The sequence below is a fragment of the Agelaius phoeniceus genome, chromosome 11, assembly GCF_051311805.1.
Source record: "Agelaius phoeniceus isolate bAgePho1 chromosome 11, bAgePho1.hap1, whole genome shotgun sequence".
Classification (NCBI taxonomy): Eukaryota; Metazoa; Chordata; class Aves; order Passeriformes; family Icteridae; genus Agelaius; species Agelaius phoeniceus.
The window spans coordinates 12,508,386-12,526,557 of NC_135275.1; the positions used below are offsets into that span (position 1 = coordinate 12,508,386).

At 52.1% G+C, this 18,172-nt stretch overlaps 1 protein-coding gene across 2 annotated transcripts in view; it reads left to right on the forward strand.

Annotated features, from left to right (window-relative positions):
• Positions 1-18,172, forward strand: part of PLXNA1 (plexin A1) — a 115,581-nt gene that overhangs the window by 79,904 nt on the left and 17,505 nt on the right. Inside the window, exons 13-23 of one of the 2 annotated variants that reach the window (XM_077184814.1) lie at positions 1,668-1,819; positions 2,121-2,241; positions 2,578-2,714; positions 3,259-3,426; positions 4,293-4,386; positions 4,862-5,101; positions 5,260-5,403; positions 6,082-6,316; positions 7,678-7,820; positions 10,298-10,554; positions 14,341-14,407. In XM_077184814.1, the coding sequence (XP_077040929.1) occupies positions 1,668-1,819; positions 2,121-2,241; positions 2,578-2,714; positions 3,259-3,426; positions 4,293-4,386; positions 4,862-5,101; positions 5,260-5,403; positions 6,082-6,316; positions 7,678-7,820; positions 10,298-10,554; positions 14,341-14,407 (1,758 nt within the window). The remainder of the gene's footprint in view (positions 1-1,667; positions 1,820-2,120; positions 2,242-2,577; positions 2,715-3,258; positions 3,427-4,292; positions 4,387-4,861; positions 5,102-5,259; positions 5,404-6,081; positions 6,317-7,677; positions 7,821-10,297; positions 10,555-14,340; positions 14,408-18,172) is intronic. The other variant, XM_077184815.1, reaches the window with a different exon arrangement.

The window sequence follows — 18,172 nt, forward strand, 5'->3', positions numbered from 1 at the left end:
GCTTTTAACACTCATTTAGAAACACCAAACAAACAACCACTTCTGCCAGCCTTCCCACCAGAGCTTTCTGAAGGGGAAGACCCAACCTGCTGCTGGCTGCAGCTGCTAGAACGAGCTCCAATCCCAGACTTGGGCAGGGGCTGAACAAGGTTTAGGCAAACAGTGGTTCCCCACAGCCCCAGAGGGTTTTGTTGCTGTGTAAATAGTGAGCTGTGACTGCCTCGGTGTGACCCAGGGTTCAGGCACCAGTCCTAGCTCTGCTGCTGGCCTGGGACGTGTCCTGCAGGATGCCTGTGTGGAAAGGGACTGGGTGCTCCTGTCTGAGTTTGTGAGTGCTGAAGGTCACCAGCCCAGGGGCAGAAGTTAACCCCAGAGGCAATGGCTGTAGTGGGACTGTGCAGAAACAACCCCTGGCTCCATGCAGTCCATCGGGGTTGATGATGTGGACAGTGTCCACTGCTGCATATTTCCCACCCTCAGCTCATCTGCTTTTTCCTTGCTGTGGAGATGATGTTCAGGAATGAGCCTTTCACAAGGAGGAGGAGGAGGATCCATCTGGCTCAGGCCCCAGGGCTACAGCTGCCCAGCTTTGCCAAGAATGGAAAGAGCTTACACGTGCTTGGTCGTGGCTTGAACCTGTCCAGGAGCTGGGCTTAGTGCAGGCAGAGGTGCCTGGCAGTGCTAGAGGGGAGGAGAGGCTGCTCTCAGCCTCCTGAGCAGAGGAGCCCATCACCTGCAATAGAACCATCCCTTCCCCTGGGTCAGGCTGGGATTTCTTCCTGGAAATTTCTTCCTGACCCAGACTGCATTCCCCTCTCCCTCTGCTGCTGTCTGCAGCTGCCTTCTCTCCTGCTGTGTCTTTGTGTCATTGGGGACCCAGCTGTGTCCCCAGGCCCACTCAGGGCATGCAGCTCTGCCATTCATCCCAGTCAGTGCTGCAGGTGGGCGCTTGACCCTGGGGCCAGCAATCACTGATGTAAAACTGCCTGTAATTGCCTGGTTAGAGGCAGCATCCCCACATACCTTGGAACAGGGCCCACACCTCTGTTCATCCCTCATTCTGCCACTGTCTGTCAGGCCACACCTGTCTGCTTTATTGGGCATCATCCTGGTAAATGAGGCGTGGTGCTGTGCTGAGGTCCCCTCCCTTCCCAACTGGCCTCAGCAAAGGGATTGCTGGGGAAGAGAAAAGCATTTCCCCCCACCTGCCATATCACCTCTGCAGGGACCTGTTGGAGATGCTTTCTCCTTTGAGGACATCTTGGACATGGGAATCTCATCCCTGGGCACCTGGGACCTGGCCAAAGGCCGGGCACATCCAGGGGCTTCCTTGCTAGTTCAACTGATGCTACCCTGTCTCCTTCAACTGTTGTGTCCTTGTCATCTAGGAGATGGCTGTGCCTGCAGGAGGGTGTCCCTATCCCAGCCCTCTGCTTGGACACATCTCATGTCTCCTGGCTTGCTCCTGGGGGGATTTTGTGGATACAGCTGTCACTGGGGAGGTCGTTCCTGCCTTGTGGGCAGCTTACAGATATGCTGGCATTTCTCATCACCTGTCTGCTCCTTGCTGCTTGTAACCACATCCTGCAGCTGCCTGGGCTGCAGCTTGCCTCAGTGAGGTATCCCTGTGGCTCTGCATCCTGGTGACAGACCATGCTCTCTCCTAGCTGTTCCCTGAGACTGGCCCCAGACAAGGAGGGACTCGTCTGACCATCACTGGAGAGAACCTGGGCCTGAAGTTTGAGGATGTTCGCTGGGGTGTGCGAGTGGGCAAAGTGCCGTGCATCCCCATCGAGAGCGAGTACATCAGCGCCGAGCAGTAAGTGCCTGCTGAGGGCTGGGCGTGCTCCAAGTCACCTCAGGAGGGTTAGAACAGCACTGATGGTTTTCAAATGCTGCCCGTGGCTGCAAAAGGCATAGAGCTGAACTGGGAGGGAAGTATCTGCTGGTTTGAGCTCTGGGAAGAGCTCAAAGGCTTTGGGGAAGCTTTTCTGAGGGCTGGCACTGTCAATTGCCACACCCTTGGTTTCTCATGGATCTGCTGGCACCTGAGACCTTTGCTTTGCACAGGGGGTGTCTTGGTGCCAGGACACTGAGAGTTTCTTACTCTCATCTCTTAGGATTGTGTGTGAAATCGGAGATGCCAGCCAGAGCAAGGTGCATGAGGCACGGGTAGAAGTGTGCATCCGTGACTGCACGCCCAGCTACCGGGCCATATCTCCCAAGACCTTCACCTTTGTGGTAAGCTCCGTGCTGGGGACAGGTCTGTCACCTCAAAAGGGAGATGATGCTGGTTGGTTTTGGGTGGTTTTCTGTGTGAGTTGGAAAATTCGTCATCATTTTCCTGAGGGGGAGGCAGGGGTTCTCTGGTCAGGCATTGAGTCATGATGATTGAATTTCTCCAAGGCTGCCACTGCTCTGCCTCCCCACTGTCCTGCTGGCACTACCAGGCTTTAGTACTGCTGCTGTCTCACAGGTCCTCTCTTCTGTGGCCTTGTCACCTGGTTGAAGCTGCTTGGGGGTAAGGATTTCAGTTCCAGCCTGTCTGACTCCAGGGATGCCCTTTTCCTTTGACAGATGCCCACTTTCTCCCGTGTTGTCCCAGCCCGGGGCCCTCTCTCTGGTGGCACCTGGATTGCCATCGAAGGCACCCACCTCAATGCTGGCAGCAACGTCTCCGTGACCATCGGGGGACGGCCCTGTGCTTTTTCATGGTGAGGGGCACAGAGGGTGGTGGAGGGTGGGCAACAGGCACCTTCAAAGGCAGTGGGACCCCCAGACAGAGCAGCAGCCAGAGGCCTGGGCTAGGAAGCCAGGAGAGACCATGGGAGCCAAACCCCCTGGGTGGCCAAAGGTGTCTCCTCTTGAAACCTCTGTGTGTCAGAGGCTGCAGGAAGAGCCCTAAGAACAGAGATTTTTCTCTAAAAGCACAAAGCCCTGAGGCATGAAGTGGATAATTTTTAGATTAGGGATGATAATGGAGCGGCTCTTTAAATATTTTCCTGCGGTAATTACTGGTTATCAGCCCTAATCGCTGCTGTTTGCAGCCACCGCATGATGGGAACGCTCAGGAGCTGCTCAGTCTTTCCCGCCTGCCTTTTGTTTCATTTCTTGGGTTTTTGTTTTTTCTTTTTTCCTCCTTTCTCTCTTCATCCCCCAGCTGTTTCAGAAGGGGAGAGGGGCTGGGGCCTGGGGCTCCCTGGCTGCCCTGGCCCCGCTCCTGCCCGGGCACTGATGGGTTGTGTGTTTGTGCCCCAGGAGAAGCGCCCGTGAGATTCGCTGCAGGACCCCCCCAGGGCACACGCCCGGCGGCTCCCCCATCCTCATCAACATCAACCGGGCAGAGCTGAGCAACCCAGAGGTGAAGTACAACTACACAGAGGACCCCACCATCCAGAAGATTGATCCTGAATGGAGCATCAACAGGTGAATTGCAAGGAGCTTGTGGGATGAATGGGAGACTGTTTCCCGTATGGATTTCCCGCTCCTGATGGGCACATCTCAGTGCTGTGATAACTGCCAGGCTGCACTCCAGAGATGTGGCAAGAGGAGTGTGAGCAATGGCTTGGCACCAGGGCCCTGCTAACTCCTGGCCTACAGTGCTCAGCCTGGCAGGGGGCAAGAGCAGAGAGTGCTTTGGATCTGCTTAATTTCAGCTTGACATTTGGTGGCGGCAAATAAAATTAAAATATTTCCCATCGGGGGATTTTTTGAAATGTTTACATATTTTTCTAAAAGGCTTGAATTGGCTGGAGAGGAGGTGAAGGAATCCATTAAGAGCTAGTGCCAAGGGAAACCTTCCCCAGGCTGTTGATGAGGAGCAAGCTCCCCAGAGGCATGGCCAAGGTCTCTGGGAGCATGGGGCTTTTAACACCAAATCATGGAGAAAACCTGGCAGAGTTCAGCCTCTCCTGTCACCCACTGCCTCTGTGATGGAGAAAGGGTGGCAGAGAGGAGCTTGTACTTGGATGCTTTCCTGTTGTGAATGTTTAGTTGACTTTAGGTTGGTAGCCATCTTCAGACCCTAAACCTGCACACAGAGAGGGATGTCAGTGTTAATCATCAGGTTTTATATCTCTAGTTGGCCTTTGGGTCAGCTGAAATGATTTAACATTGGTGCATGCCAGGTCCTGCCATGCAACATATGGGTGGGATAAGAGATACCTGGGGCATGGTGGCTCACCCAGGCTGGGGCAGATGGCATCTGGCTGGAGATGATGGCTGCTTCCTTCCTGGAACTGGGGATCCAGTGCCAAGCTGCCTTTCCTAACCCACTGTCTCCATATCTCTAGTGGTGGGACATTGCTGACTGTGACTGGCACCAACCTGGCCACCATCAAAGAGCCCAGGATCCGGGCCAAGTACTGCAGCTCTGAAAGGGAGAATGTAAGTGGTGCTGGCTGGGGCTGGGGGCAGAGCACAAAGAGGAGAGATGTTGTCTGTGTGCAACACGGGGAAGAAAGTGCACCCTTTGCCCTTCAGGTGTGATGGTCTGGAGAGGCTGAGGTCCAGAGGCTCCTGCCCCAAAAAGAGGCACCAATCTCTCTGCAGAGCCTCCAGCCAGGTGCTTTCAGGAGAGGGTTGAGATCTCAGCATTCAAAACTGGTGGGAGGTTTGTGGGACATCTATAGGATATTGACAGAAAGAGCCCATCTGCAGCTTCCCACCCCTTGCACATCCATTGCAGACAGGAGTCTGTCTCTGCCCTGGGGTGGGATGTGATGCCTGTTGATAGAACAGAACAGGAGATTCCAAAGCTGAACCCTGTGTCCAGAGCCGCTGCTTTCAGGAGAGCCTTGTGGGGTCTGATCCTGCCCACCTTGTTGGGAGTGGGTCTGACCTCGTTCTGTGTGTCCTGCAGAACTGCACTGTCTACAATGACACAACCATGGTGTGCTACGCTCCCTCCATTGACAACCCTGTGCGGAGCCCTCCCGAGCTCGGCGACCGCCCGGATGAGATCGGCTTTGTCATGGATAACGTCCAGGCCCTGCTGATCATCAACACCACCAATTTTGTCTACTACCCAGACCCTGTCTTTGAGCCACTCAGCCCCACAGGGATGCTGGAGCTGAAGCCCAGCTCTCCCCTCATCCTCAAGGTAAAAGAGTCTGCACCTGGGGGCAGAGGTAGGGACATGTCCCTCTGTGGAGGTGGCATTTTGTCTCTCCTGGAGCAAAGATTTTGCTGTGTGTCAGGTTTTTTTAAACATTCCCCATTGCATGAGAGCTAACAGTCTCATTCCTTGTTCCCTCAAAGGGCAGGAACCTGCTCCCACCAGCTGCTGGTAACTCCCGCCTCAACTACACCGTGCTGATCGGAGACACTCCCTGCACCCTCACGGTCTCTGAGACACAGCTCCTCTGCGAGTCCCCCAACCTCACTGGCCAACACAAAGTCACAGTAAGTGCTGACACTGGTGCCTTTGCTCCTTGTGCCTCGTGTGTCTCAGAATGTCAGTCTTTATCCCAGCACCAGCCCTGCTGTGTGCTCGTCCTTGAATGAGGACCAGATAATAGGTGTATGTGCAAGAGCGTTCCACAGGAGTCATCTTCCTGCTCCCTAGGCATCCCTCTTCCTAATTACTTGTTTGGTAAGACCAAATACTTTGTCACCCTCCCCCACACTCAGCTTGGTGTTACTGTGCCCTGGCTGGTGCTGGATGCGAGGCAGGGGGGATTCCCACCTCTCCCCCTCAGTGCTGGCACATGCTGCAAGGCAGGGTCCTTTGTTTGTGGGGTTGTAGTACAGCAGTGCTCACGCTCCAGGACTCTGCCATGTTAAAAGGGACCCAGCACAGTCCTCCCCAGGCTCCCCATCTGTGGGGAAACTCGCTTTACATCCCATCTGTTACTGTAATGTTGTCTGAATGAGACATCAAACTCTGTGCCGGCTCCACGTGCACTGGCAGCGTGTGTGCTGCGTGCCATTGAAGCGCCTCGCACTGCTCCTGCCGTGCCTGCCTTTGCCCTGGGCTGGGAGTCACGCCCCAGCTCCCAGCACGGTGGGCACAGCAGGGAGGGCTCCCTGTGGCACACATTCCCTGACAGCAGCTCCATTTTTTGCCCTGCTGTGGTGCAGATCAAGGCTGGAGGGTTCGAGTTCTCGCCGGGGACGCTGCAGATCTACTCGGACAGCCTGCTCACCCTGCCCGCCATCATCGGCATCGGCGGCGGCGGCGGCCTGCTCCTCCTCATCATCATCATCGTCCTCATCGCCTACAAGCGCAAGTCCCGGGATGCTGACCGCACCCTGAAACGGCTCCAGCTGCAGATGGACAACCTGGAGTCCCGGGTGGCCCTGGAGTGCAAAGAGGGTAAGGGATCCCTTTGCCATCAGCATGGGGGTCTTTGGGTGTTTCTTGCTGCTCCAAGGCTCAGCGTGCTCCTACCCTTTCCTTACTGCCTTTCAGAGAGGGAATGGGAACGGGCAGAGCTGCTTTGTCAGTGGAAGTGGGATTTTTAGGTGGGATTTGGGGATTTTTCCAGTTAAGAAGTTCTTCTCTGTTTCTCCAAGTGCGAAAAAAGAGAGCAAGCAGGGTAGCGAAGGCTTCCTGTGAGTGGGCAGTGGATCTCTCATTATGTGACAAACAGAAGCTGTGAAATTGGACAGAATTCCTTGTATGATACTGCTGATAAAACCTAATTGCCCATTATCCCCCTGAGCTGGCTCCAGAGGCCCCGACCCTGCCAGCCACAGCCGCAAGCAGCCCGGACACTGCAAATGAAGCAGGCACTGAAAACAAGATAATAAAAAGGGGAAGGAAAGACAAACCTTTGCTCCCCTAAGTCCCCATCCCTCCACATGCCTGTGGATGGCACTGGTGACAGGGAGAGGGGAGGGAGCTGGTGGAGGGGATGGTGTCTTGTCTTCCACAGCTGGCAGATAAAAGGATCTGCTTTTAATTAAAAGGCACAATCTCTTCCCTGCCTTTTCTCTTTTCTAGTCCCACTAGTTACAGATAAGATAGCACGCCTTTCAAGCTGACGGTTTGTTTTTTCTCATCAGGCTGACGAGCCTGAAGTCCTCTGCCTGGCTTTCAGCTCCCTTTAAAGTGCTGTTAATTTGATTTTTCTGAGGGTTTTCTCCCCCCACCCCAACCCCCTTCCCTGGTGCATTTCCAGGACTCTTCTCCCATCAGCTTTTCCCTGTAGGTGCAATTAAAGGTTCAGGACCCCCCTGGATCATGTTCCCCTGGGAGTCACAGCTGCCTCTGCTGGGATCGGGAGGTTCTGGGGTGGGTGTGTTCAAGCTCTTCTCTCAAGTAGTATTTAGGTCAAAAAGAAATGAGGGCAATCTTGTGATTTAGGCTAACATTTTCCCCAAGAAGCTCTGTTTTTGTTCAAACCTTGCTGTTCCTCCCTGCCCCCAGCATCCCTGGGAGGCTGCAAGTGCTGGGCAGGGGGGATTTGACCCCCCTGGGACCTGGCAGTTCTGTTCCCAAATCTGCCACTTCATTTATTCCGGGGATGTCATCCCCACACTCTGCAGCTCAATTTCTCCATCTGTGAGATAGGGACAGCAATCACAGCCTGCCAGGAAGAGGAATGCTGAGAATATTCATGCCTTGGGGAGGGTCCACCCGTGGGGTGCTGGGGGTGTGATGAGGGGCTGAGTGCTAATGCTGTGTGCTGAGACTCCAGGATGTGTTGTTTAATTCTGCTTTTCCCTCCCTAGCCTTTGCTGAGCTGCAGACAGACATCAATGAGCTGACCAACGACCTGGATGGGGCTGGCATCCCCTTTCTGGATTACCGCACCTACGCCATGCGGGTTCTCTTCCCGGGGATAGAAGACCACCCTGTGCTGAAAGAGATGGAGGTGTGGGTCTGTCTGTCTGTCTCTGTAGTGTTTCACACTGGGGATGTGCCCCTGCACAGTCCCCTGCACGAGCCCCTGTGCCCCCGGGCTGGGGAGATGCTTTGGTTGGATGCTGGCCCGGCGTGGTGCATCTCTCCACGTGGCAGCCAGCGCGGATGTGGACTGGCTGCCAAATGGTTACTGTGTTCTCTGACATTAATATCAATATTTATATTAATATCATTGCTGCTGTCATTTTCTACAGCACTTGCTTTATTCAATTGGGTTTGTTTGATGCCTGACTGGTCGCTTGTTTTTAGCAGGGTTGTCTGACATCGCCTGCTTGCTTGGCTCCATTTCCCCATGCAGAACCCATCCTTGGCATCCTTCCTCTGCTCCCCAAACCAGCTCCTTCTCTTCTCCTGCCTGTCCTCCCCACCTCTGTATAATTTAGTGCATGCAATTGCATAGCAATTGCCTCTCGTGTGCTGGGCTGCTGAGGCCACTCTTGATTACAAGAGGAAGGAGGGGGTGACCTTCGCTTCCCCTCACTGCTGACCCAGCACAGTAATTAATGTCGACGTGGGCTTCACAATGTATTTAGGAGAAGTAATTGGCCCTGGTGCAAGATGCACGGTCACTAATTACAACACAACAAGCTCTTACCAACTGCAAGTGCACGTGCTGGTGTTGTACACCAGCATGGCTACAGCGTGGGCCCTGGCCCTCTGCCTGCTCTGTTTCCCCAGCCCCTAATCCCAGCTCTGGAGGGTGGTGGGGACCCTGTTTCCATGGATTTCCCCTTGCAGCTCAGGTTTCCGGATGCTCAGAGCCAGAGCAGGCGTGTAGGTCTCCCTGGGGCACAGCCCTGCCTGTCTGTGCAGATGCCTGGCTCTCCTCTCACCTCTGCTCTTGCTCTTAAAGAATTTCCCTAAAGAGGGAATGTGGCAAGGGTATCAAAAAGGGTATCAGAGGAGGAATTTTGCATTTGCTATGGCAGGCTGGGTGGACTTTGTCCATTTCCTGCTCCTAACTCACAACATCCTGCTTGAGAGAGCACACCAGCTCAGCCTGGTCTGGGAAGCAAGGGGTTAAATTTGCGAAGGGGGAAAAAAAATCCCCAAAAGAGATTAAATAAAGCAACTAGAGTTGTGTAAGCTTCATATAATTTAATCAGGTTTGCTTTTATTTGTCTCTTTACTCAGAGTGTAACATTAGCTATTGCAAGTGACGGAAGGAAGCTTGCTCACACACATGCTAATCCACAGCGAGCACCGGTACCAGCTCCCTTCCTCTGCAGGCTTTAGGGGCAGGCTGGCTGCTTTATGAGAATTTAAGCCTGATTAAATATTTAACTCAGTATTGTTCATTTATTTCTGCTAATGATCAGCAAGTTGAACATGGGGCCTTGGAATTGACAAGGACTTGGTGGGAAGCAGGAAGCGGAAAATAGTATTTTGGAGAGGGAAGTTACAACCGTGAGGAATTTCACTGAGCTGAAGAGCACCAATCCAAAGTTTTGATTGAAGTGAAATGATTTGATGTGTCAAAACTCTGTTCTTCATTTTGAGTTGGTGTTTTGAAATGAAAAGTGTTGTTTTGTCTCCAAATACCGACATGAAGCGAAATTTAATGCTTATTCTCCCAATCAGGAAGACAAGGGGGGGAATTAAAGAAAAAAACTGATGTTTTATCACAGGAAGGCTTTTATTCAGAGGAAACCATCTTTTCTAGTGGGAAAACGGAGTGTTGTAAAAATATTCATTTCTGATAACAAATGTGGTCAGGGCTGGCCAGAGCTGCGCTGCTGATGGCAATGCAGGTGTGAAAGCATCCAAGCCCAATCCCTGCTGGGTCCTACATGGCCAAATATGGCCAGAAATGCAACTTCAAATGTCTCATGAGTACAGGGACTTTTTTAGGGTGCATCTGCCGTGGGAAAGAGACAGATTTCTGCTACTATTTCCCTATCTGAAATCCATCCCTCCAAACCAGGCGGGTTTGCTGCTGGTGGAACTCAGGGTTGTGGCTTTATTTGCTTTATATGTAATACCCAAAGCACATGTTGCAGTGTCTTGGGTGGAAATTGAGCTGCTTGTTAGCTGAAATTGAAAATGATAATTTGTGTGTGTGCTTGGGAGAGAAGGAGTGTTTGTTTATGGGAGGGAAATGTGTTTATGTGTCTGCACACAAGTGGGAGAGAGTCTTTGTGTGGAAGGGTGTGTCTATACAGACATATATACATTGATGCCCTGAGACTGTGTTAACCTGATGCTGGGATTTTACAAACTAGATAATTCTTGTGGAGGAACTGAGACTGATCATTAAAGGGGAAGCTTGGTAGTAGGGATAGACCTAGTCCAGCTGCTTTTTGACCCTTTTTCATAATTTCATTTTGTGGGATTGAGAGTGAATTCAGGGTGTGGTTCAGTCCAGCCACCTTCTCATCACTATCATCCCTATCATTCCTGTCTCTCAGCTTTGCTCTATCCTTGCAGGTCCAGGCTAATGTGGAGAAGTCCTTGACCCTCTTTGGCCAGCTCCTAAACAAGAAGCACTTCTTGCTGACCTTCATCCGTACTCTGGAGGCCCAGCGGAGCTTCTCCATGCGGGACCGCGGCAACGTGGCCTCGCTCATCATGACAGCACTGCAGGGCGAGATGGAGTATGCCACAGGGGTGCTGAAACAGCTCCTGTCCGACCTCATTGAGAAGAACTTGGAGAGCAAGAACCACCCCAAGCTGCTTTTGCGGAGGTGAGTGTCCCCCTGAGAGGCTGGAGATGTGGGACAGTGCCCAGGCACTTCTGAGCACAGTGCCATGAGCTGGTGTCCTTTGAGGATGCCACCAGTGATGGCTTTGGTGTTGGCTGTGGCACTGAGAGCACTGAGTCTATGGTCAAGCATTTCCTTGCTTGTCTGTGTGCAAGTATGAAAGGGATGTGGCCCCGGCCAGCTCAGGAGCACCCATGGGATGTTCTCACTCCACTTTGGCCTGTGTGAGCTCGTGCTGCCTGGGAAGGAGACAGCAAGGTGCTTGCCAGCTGTTCAGGCTGGTTCCAGGCACTGTGGTGTGTGGCTGTAGGTCACCTGGACAAGGGAAGGTGACCAGGTGGTCCCCCACATCACTTGGCATGTGGGGCAGCTCTTGCCTTGCCTGGTGGCTGTGTGGATGCCAGCGTGGGCTGGCAGCAGGCAGGAGTCCTCCCTTCCCTGCTGTCTCCTCAGGGCTTACCTGCCTTGCCAGTCACGTGGGGGTTTTCCTGGGAAAGTCACTCAGATCTCTGCAAGCTGGGAGTCTCTCTGGGCCGGGGGAAGTGCAAGCAGGAGGCAGCCTGCCAAGCCCTGCCGTGAGTCTGCCTGCCCCATCAATATTTAACGATAGCTCTGAGCTCTCCTTCATCACGGGCTGATGAATATTGAAAGATACACCAAGTCCTGAACAAAAACTATTAATAAGCTCCACTGGTTTAGCTCGAGGCCCTCGGTGCCATCTTCTCCCTTTGCACGCCATGTGGTGCCTCCCCATGCTGACATCCAGCAGCCTGGTGCCACCAGCCTTCGTCGGAGATGCAGGGATGGCTGAGAGGCACAAGGCTGGCATGTCACCAGAAAGGCTCTAGAAACCCAGGGATCTTTCAAAGATAAACTGATGTTCATGGCATGGCCAGACTGGACAAAATCTGTCAGGTTTTGTATGCTTGGCCCTGGGCAAACACCTGGAGAAGACCCAGGTGTGAGCTGGTCCCAGTTACATCCGTGTTGCGTGTTGCCCATCTCGTTGCTTTCTTACTCTCTCTGTGTCATTTACATTACAAGGGTGCCCTTAATGTCTCAAAGCATCTCATTAGCATGTGTCAGAGGGGGTGTGTTGTGCTGATGGCTGTCTGGGAGTAGGGTGGGTATTGGAGGTGCCAGCCACTGTTCCCCATCCCTGTCCCCTGACTGCATTCTTAGGCTCTTCTCTTCCAATCATTCCTCCATAGCACCAGGTTTCACTGAAATATTTAGAATGCATTTCCAGCTCCTGAAGTAAATCAATAAAATATAAATAAAAGGCATCACAAGGAGGCCAGCAGCAGCAGTGACTGAGCCATGGCAGCAGCACAGGGGCAGAGCCCAGCCTGCAGCAGTGCCCAAAGACTGCCAGTCCCCAGCCACAGTGCTCGAGGGCCATTGCAGTTAGGACAGGGATAAGTCCCCTAGCCAGCACCTTGCTTGTGCCTCCCTGAGTGATATTTAACAAAGAGACTGTTCTTGAAGCCATGGTGCAGAGAGCTGTGCTTCTCTATCTGTTTGATTAGCCTTGCTGTTGGGTGTGAGAGTGTGCTTACTGCCCAGGGCAACTGGATTAGCATTGATCTAACTGGGGAGAGCTGTTACTTATTTATTTGGTTGTAGGATAATCCCCCCATTGCTGTGGCATCTGGCTCTATCATGGATAAGACAAACATCCTCCAGAGCCTGAGTGGTGGCACTTCAGATAAGCATTATGGGCTTGTCAGGTCCTTTCTAGGGCCAGGGAGAATGTCTGCTGAATAGCTGCAGTCCAATTCTCCCTTGGCTTTCTCTCCATGTCCCTTCTCCCTTTTTTTGTTTCCTGTGGTAGATTATTCTTTCCTGGTGGGGGCATGAAGCCTTCCCTTCCCTGAAGGCTCAAGTAATGCTGTCCTCAAATGGTTTAAGGAGAGCTGTGCTATTCCAGGGAGGACAAAAAGGGCTAAGCCCCATTAGCACAAGAGAAAACCTTGGAAGGGACCATATGACACTGAGTCAGCTTGAATAAACTCTGGGAAAGTGGATTTTCTGCCCCAGCCATCTGGTCTTTGGGAACTGCTCCTGGCCCATCTGCTGGGCATGGCATTGCAGTTGGGCAGTGCATGGAATTGGGCAGTGGGACTCCTTCTGGTGGCTCTAACGTTTTGGGTCCTTCTGGATTTTGTTTTCTTGAGTCAACCATTTGTATTTGTTTCCCTGGGGCAAGAGGAATGCAGCCATGTCCCTGAGGTTATTAGTATTGCCTGTGCTTTCAGGACCATCTGCATTTGCAAGTGGCTGATCTGATAATTAATGGGTGGATAAGCTGGAGATTTTAGGAGTGAAGGCCATGTTAAAAATAATGGACATGTTAAGGGAGTTTTAATCTTATGGCAGAGAGATAAGGTGTGGTGCAGAGACAGGCATGTTAGCTGCACCTGTAGGGCTGCAGGGTTCACAGGGTCTGGTGTCACCCTCCATGTCCCTCTCTCTGCTGGTGTGGCACATCCTGGCTGCAGTACCAGCCCCACGAGGTCCCTCATTCTATTCACACATTTCACACCCATCCTGAGGGATCCTGCTCTCCCTTTTGTGCATGGTCCCCAGCAGACACAGGCAACTCCCTGGACCTTCCCTGTTATGCTGCTTTGGCATTTGTATTTGAACTGTGCTGTAGGAAACTAGGGGTAATATATAGGTTTTCTCAGGGCAGCTTTGGCTGCTTCCTTTAACTGTGTATCCAAAAGCTGAGAGGCACAGCTCCATTTTTAAATTTCTTTCAGAGCAAGTGGGTGCAGCAGTGTACACTTGCAAACTCCTACATCACCACCTCACTCCAAGGAGACACACAGCAACCCTAAATTTCACCATGCAGGCATGGAAGGGTTAAATTCCAAGCCTGGCACAGTGTCTGTGTTCCAAAAGTACATGGAAAACAGGTTAAGTTTCCAAACACTGCTCTTATTCCCTCCTTCTTTAATGCTCTTGTTTTCAGCTGGATTAGTAGTGAGGATAAGTTTGATCAAAAATGTATTTGGGTCAAAGTTTCCAGACCTAAATCTGGTTGTGGCTTTAACCAAGGCCATGTACCAGTGGACTGGTGGTGGTCAATGTCCTCTTGCTCTATTATGGCTCCTGAACTTTGATGCTTTAGAGATCAAGGGCTGCTTTAGGGGTTGCAGGGGAGTCCCATGTCACCAGTACTGGTGCCCTGCATTGGGCAATGGCAATACTGAGTGCACTGCAGGACCAGGGAACAGCAGCTCCCAGGTGGGGAAAGGGGCTTCTAGCTAGGTCTGTCTTTGCCTGCAACCTCAGCCCTTCTTTCAGGCTGTGCTTTATCTGGGGAGTTTGAGGTACATTTGGGGATATTTTACTTGGCTTAGGTGCCTCATACAATCCTCCTGTGGAGAGAGCTGCCTGCTTCCAATGGGACAACACAGAAGAAACAAAGTTCATTGAAGTAGAAGGTACCATGGAGAAGCAGAAAGCTTCTCATCCATCCCCTGGTGAGACTCCCAGTGGGACAAGGTTGAGCTTGTTGCAGTTCTCCAAATACACTGGAGACCAATTTGCTTTTTCTCTCCTGGGGGGCTGCTGATGAGCAGGCTTTCCAGCAGAGCTTGTGCTGCCTGCTCATGCCCCTTGCTTTGAGACTCTTTCCCAGATGAAGCCTTTTAAAGCCAAAAATAATTTAGCTACAGTCCAAGGGTGAGGTGGCAACGGGTGAGATCAGAGACCTTTAATATTCTGTGCTGATGGCTTTGCTCTCTACCTTCCCTACAGAACGGAGTCAGTGGCAGAGAAGATGCTGACAAATTGGTTCACCTTTCTGCTGTACAAGTTTCTGAAGGTGAGTTGGGGAAGGGATGGCAACCCCGTGTGGACAGGGAGGTGGTTCCTGCCTCACTGGGCCAGGCAGCATGCTGCCCAAAGCCCAGGCTGACATGGTCCTGAGCATTGCTGCTCCCTCCCAGAGCAGAGATTGCTTCCCAGATCTCTGTTTCCATCCTGATTTTCTGAGATGTGATTCTGGTCTCCTTTTTGGGAAATAGCTGAGATTGGGAAATGAAATCCAGATCGGGATTGCTTAATGCGTAGTGGGTTTCAGATTTTAACAATGGTGCCCTGAGGAAAGATAAATCTGAAGCAACTCAGCTGAGTTTTGGAGTGGTCCCCATTCTTCTCTTCTTGCCTTTGCTTGTGTAACTCAGGAGGAAAAAGCCCTGAGAGCTGATCCTTCTGTAGGCATGGCTGTGATCAGGGCTGTTTCTCCCTCTTTGAGTTGTAGTTTGATGTGTTGCACTCTTCATGTAATGCTGCTGCTTTTCCTTCATCTCTCCAACACTGAGGTTCTGTGGTAGGGGAATTGTTTCCTGCAGGCATCTCCACCTCTGTTGCTGCTTCTCCTGACAAAGGTGCCCTGGTGGGGATGGATGCCTTGAGGGGCTTGTTGACAGCCAGGGACAGAGCTCTGAACTGCACCTGCATGAGGCTGCAGAGCCTTTTACCTTTTATTCACCTGTTTCCAATTTCATAGGGGTAGGAGAAGAGGACACCACAGTGTAAGCTCTGTTTTTACCACTGGTGCATCTACCCATATTGAGAACATTTATTCCATCAGCACCAGTGCTTCCACCTGCTACAGCTGCACCACTTTCCATGCAGATTGCACAGCAGCAGCTCCAGTGCATGGACTCCAGGCTCAGTCCTGCTGCAGCTTTGGGATGACTCCGATGGGTGAAGGATGCCTGCGATCCTGCTGCTGGTTTGTCAGGCAGCAGGGCTGTTTCTTGGGATCCTGCCTGGTGTTGGTGCAGTGAGACTGGGTGGCACACTGCTGTTTTTGTGGGATTTCATCCCTCATTAAGATAAAGAGGGTTTGAACTATTTCCAGCCAAGAGATGAGAGCGAGCAGGAGTCTCAGCAGAACTCAAGTGATCGTCAACGAGAGGTGATTTATAATATCACTTACGTGCACTTGGCTTCTTGCCTCTGTCGAGGAATAGCCTGTATCTATAAAAATCTATCTAGCATGCTGGAGATTGCTTGCCAGGGGTGGGAGAGGAGAAGAGCTGTGCTGGTCATAGGGAGATGTCAAATCTCCCACTACCCCTTTGTGCCAGGGCTTTGTCCAGCAGAGCCCTTTTGCTTCAGCAGTACCCAGTGGGATTGAGTAGAGCACTGGCAGAAGGCTCTTTGGGCTCTGTGAACTTGGTGGGACAGGCAGGAGTAGCTCTCCTTGTGGATAAACTCCTCCAAGGCTCCTTGGAGGAGTTCATTTTGGCTGAGCAAAGTGCAGTGCACAGCCTATGAACACGCACAGCAGGGTTTGGGGACATTGTACTTGTGTGTGTGACCTGACATCCTTGACCTGTCCCTGGCTGGACTGGGCCATGTTCAGAAGCTACTTTGGATTAGTTCATGCACCACCAATGTCCTGCATCTGTCCTTGTCCCCCTTCAGAGAGGCTCCTGGGCACATTACCAGTTGTGGAGCAGGTCGTGAGGATAGGAGTAGCAGGTGAGAGGTGTGAGGATGGTGGAACCAGGGCAATGCCTCTTTATAAAAAAGTCCTTGCCTATACCATGACTTAGACATGAGAAAACACCTCCAGTGTCTGACTGGTAGCAGCAGGAGAAAGGTCTGATCCAGGTGCACCATTACAAGAGAAACACACACAGAGGGCCTGGATGAACTTTCTGGCTGTGAAATTTGTTACGCTGGGATTCACCTCCTTGGGACGTGGTTGAAACTCCACTCCCTGAGTCACTTGAGTTAAACTGGAAGAGACTTGAGTTGTGCTCATGCCCTCTTCTGGGTTGGTCACACCAGAGGAGACCCACGAGGCTGTTCTCACCTGTCTCTGGAGAGTGAGGATCACAGGTGGCAGCAACAGCAGGAGAGGGCTGTGGAGTAGATGGAGAGTCTCACAACAGACAGCGTGCCAGCAGGGAAAGTGCCCCAAACTGCAGTATGTGTGCATGTAAATGAGGCAGACAGCCACTGGGTCAGCTCTCAGCAAACTGCCCTGAGCAGAGCAAGATAGAGTGGGTGAGGGATGGGGACAGGCACAGGACAGCCCCTCATGCCCAGGGCCAGCAGCGTGGTGAGCCAGCAAGGGCTGGCGCTTTCGGGAGGACCCTGAAGTAGCATTTATCAGACTCTTAATGAGACACCTCAGGGAAAGGGAGATAGATAAATCGAGACAAGTGCTGAAAAATGCACAATATTAGCTGCCTGATGAGCTAGATCTAGTCAGTAAGACAGTTTGGGAATTAGCTGGCTTGTCTCAGCCTGTTCCCAACATATAACGTGGGCATGCACAGGGTGTCTGCAGCTGCCCTCCTCCAGCTCAGCTCACATGGAGGGCCCCCAGAGCTCCCCTCAGTCAGATCCACAGCAGTGAGCAAACTGCATAAGGGCTGGCAGGGTGGGCACAGTCACATTTGAGGAACAGGCTGCCCTTCATCAACCTGAGGGACCACCTGGCCACATCTCAGTGGTCTCCTTCTGTATTTCACCTGATGGACTTCATCTCAGGTGAACTACCCAGCACTGGTTTCTTTGATTCCTATTCATTTTGTTGGTCTCTGTCAAAGATGATCCCTAAACCATCCTCATCTGCATTGTCCCAGTGAGCTGTGACCCACAGCAGCACCTTGGCCCTGGTCTTCAAGATCCAGTGGGGACAGTGAGGCTGGGAGTGAGGTGCTCATTTTAAGGGTGGGATCTACACTAGGAACAGACAGAGAAGCCAGTGTAGGAAAGACTGAGCCCACCTCTCTTGGTGTGAATCCCTAAGGTGGGTGCAGAGCTGCTGATGTGGGGGCAGCAGCCATGTCTTACTGGAGAGGTAAAATCTGTGGGCTGAGACTGTAGCAACCATGGCAGATGGGAGCAGGAGTCCTGCTCCAAGTCATCCTCCATCCATACCACTTCCACAGACTTGGGATTTTCACAAGGAGTTTTTACAAGGAACCAAAAAGAGGAATTTAAGTCCTTCCACCAGAACCAGAGGGGTAGGCTTGGGGTGCCCTGGGACCCCTGGGCTCTCACCACTCTGCAGCCAACCTCGCCTTGCAGGCAGCCGGTGATGTGCAGCCTAGCACCCACTTGGGTCTCTCACTTTTCCAAGCTGACTTAATGAAGCCAAGTTTGCAAATGAAACATAATTTCAAAGACAGGCATATTGTCGGAAGGTCTGGGGATGATGTATGCCTGTTCCTGCTCGTTAGCAGCTGTCTCTTTAATTACCGCAGATGCTAACGAGATGCTAACAGCATATGGTGACAGGGAGAGCAGCCGCACTTTGCACCAAAGTACAATTTATTTGTGAGGCGGCCAGGAGGGAGGGATGAGGGCTAGTGGGGCAAAATCTGCTGGGACTTCTCTCCATCCTCTCTGTTCCCTTTTTTCTCCCTTAGGGCTAATGTCTGCATCTGCAAGGGCTCATTGGCATGCAGCTCAGGGGACGTGTTTGGGCCCCGGGTTATGAACGGGTGTCCGCTCCCCGTCCTGCTGTGCCAAATCCTGGCCCCAGGCTGGTTGGTGCTTCCAACCTTGGCAGTTCCTTTAGTGTTTCTGAATCCAGCATCCAGCTTGTTTTAGGGGGAAG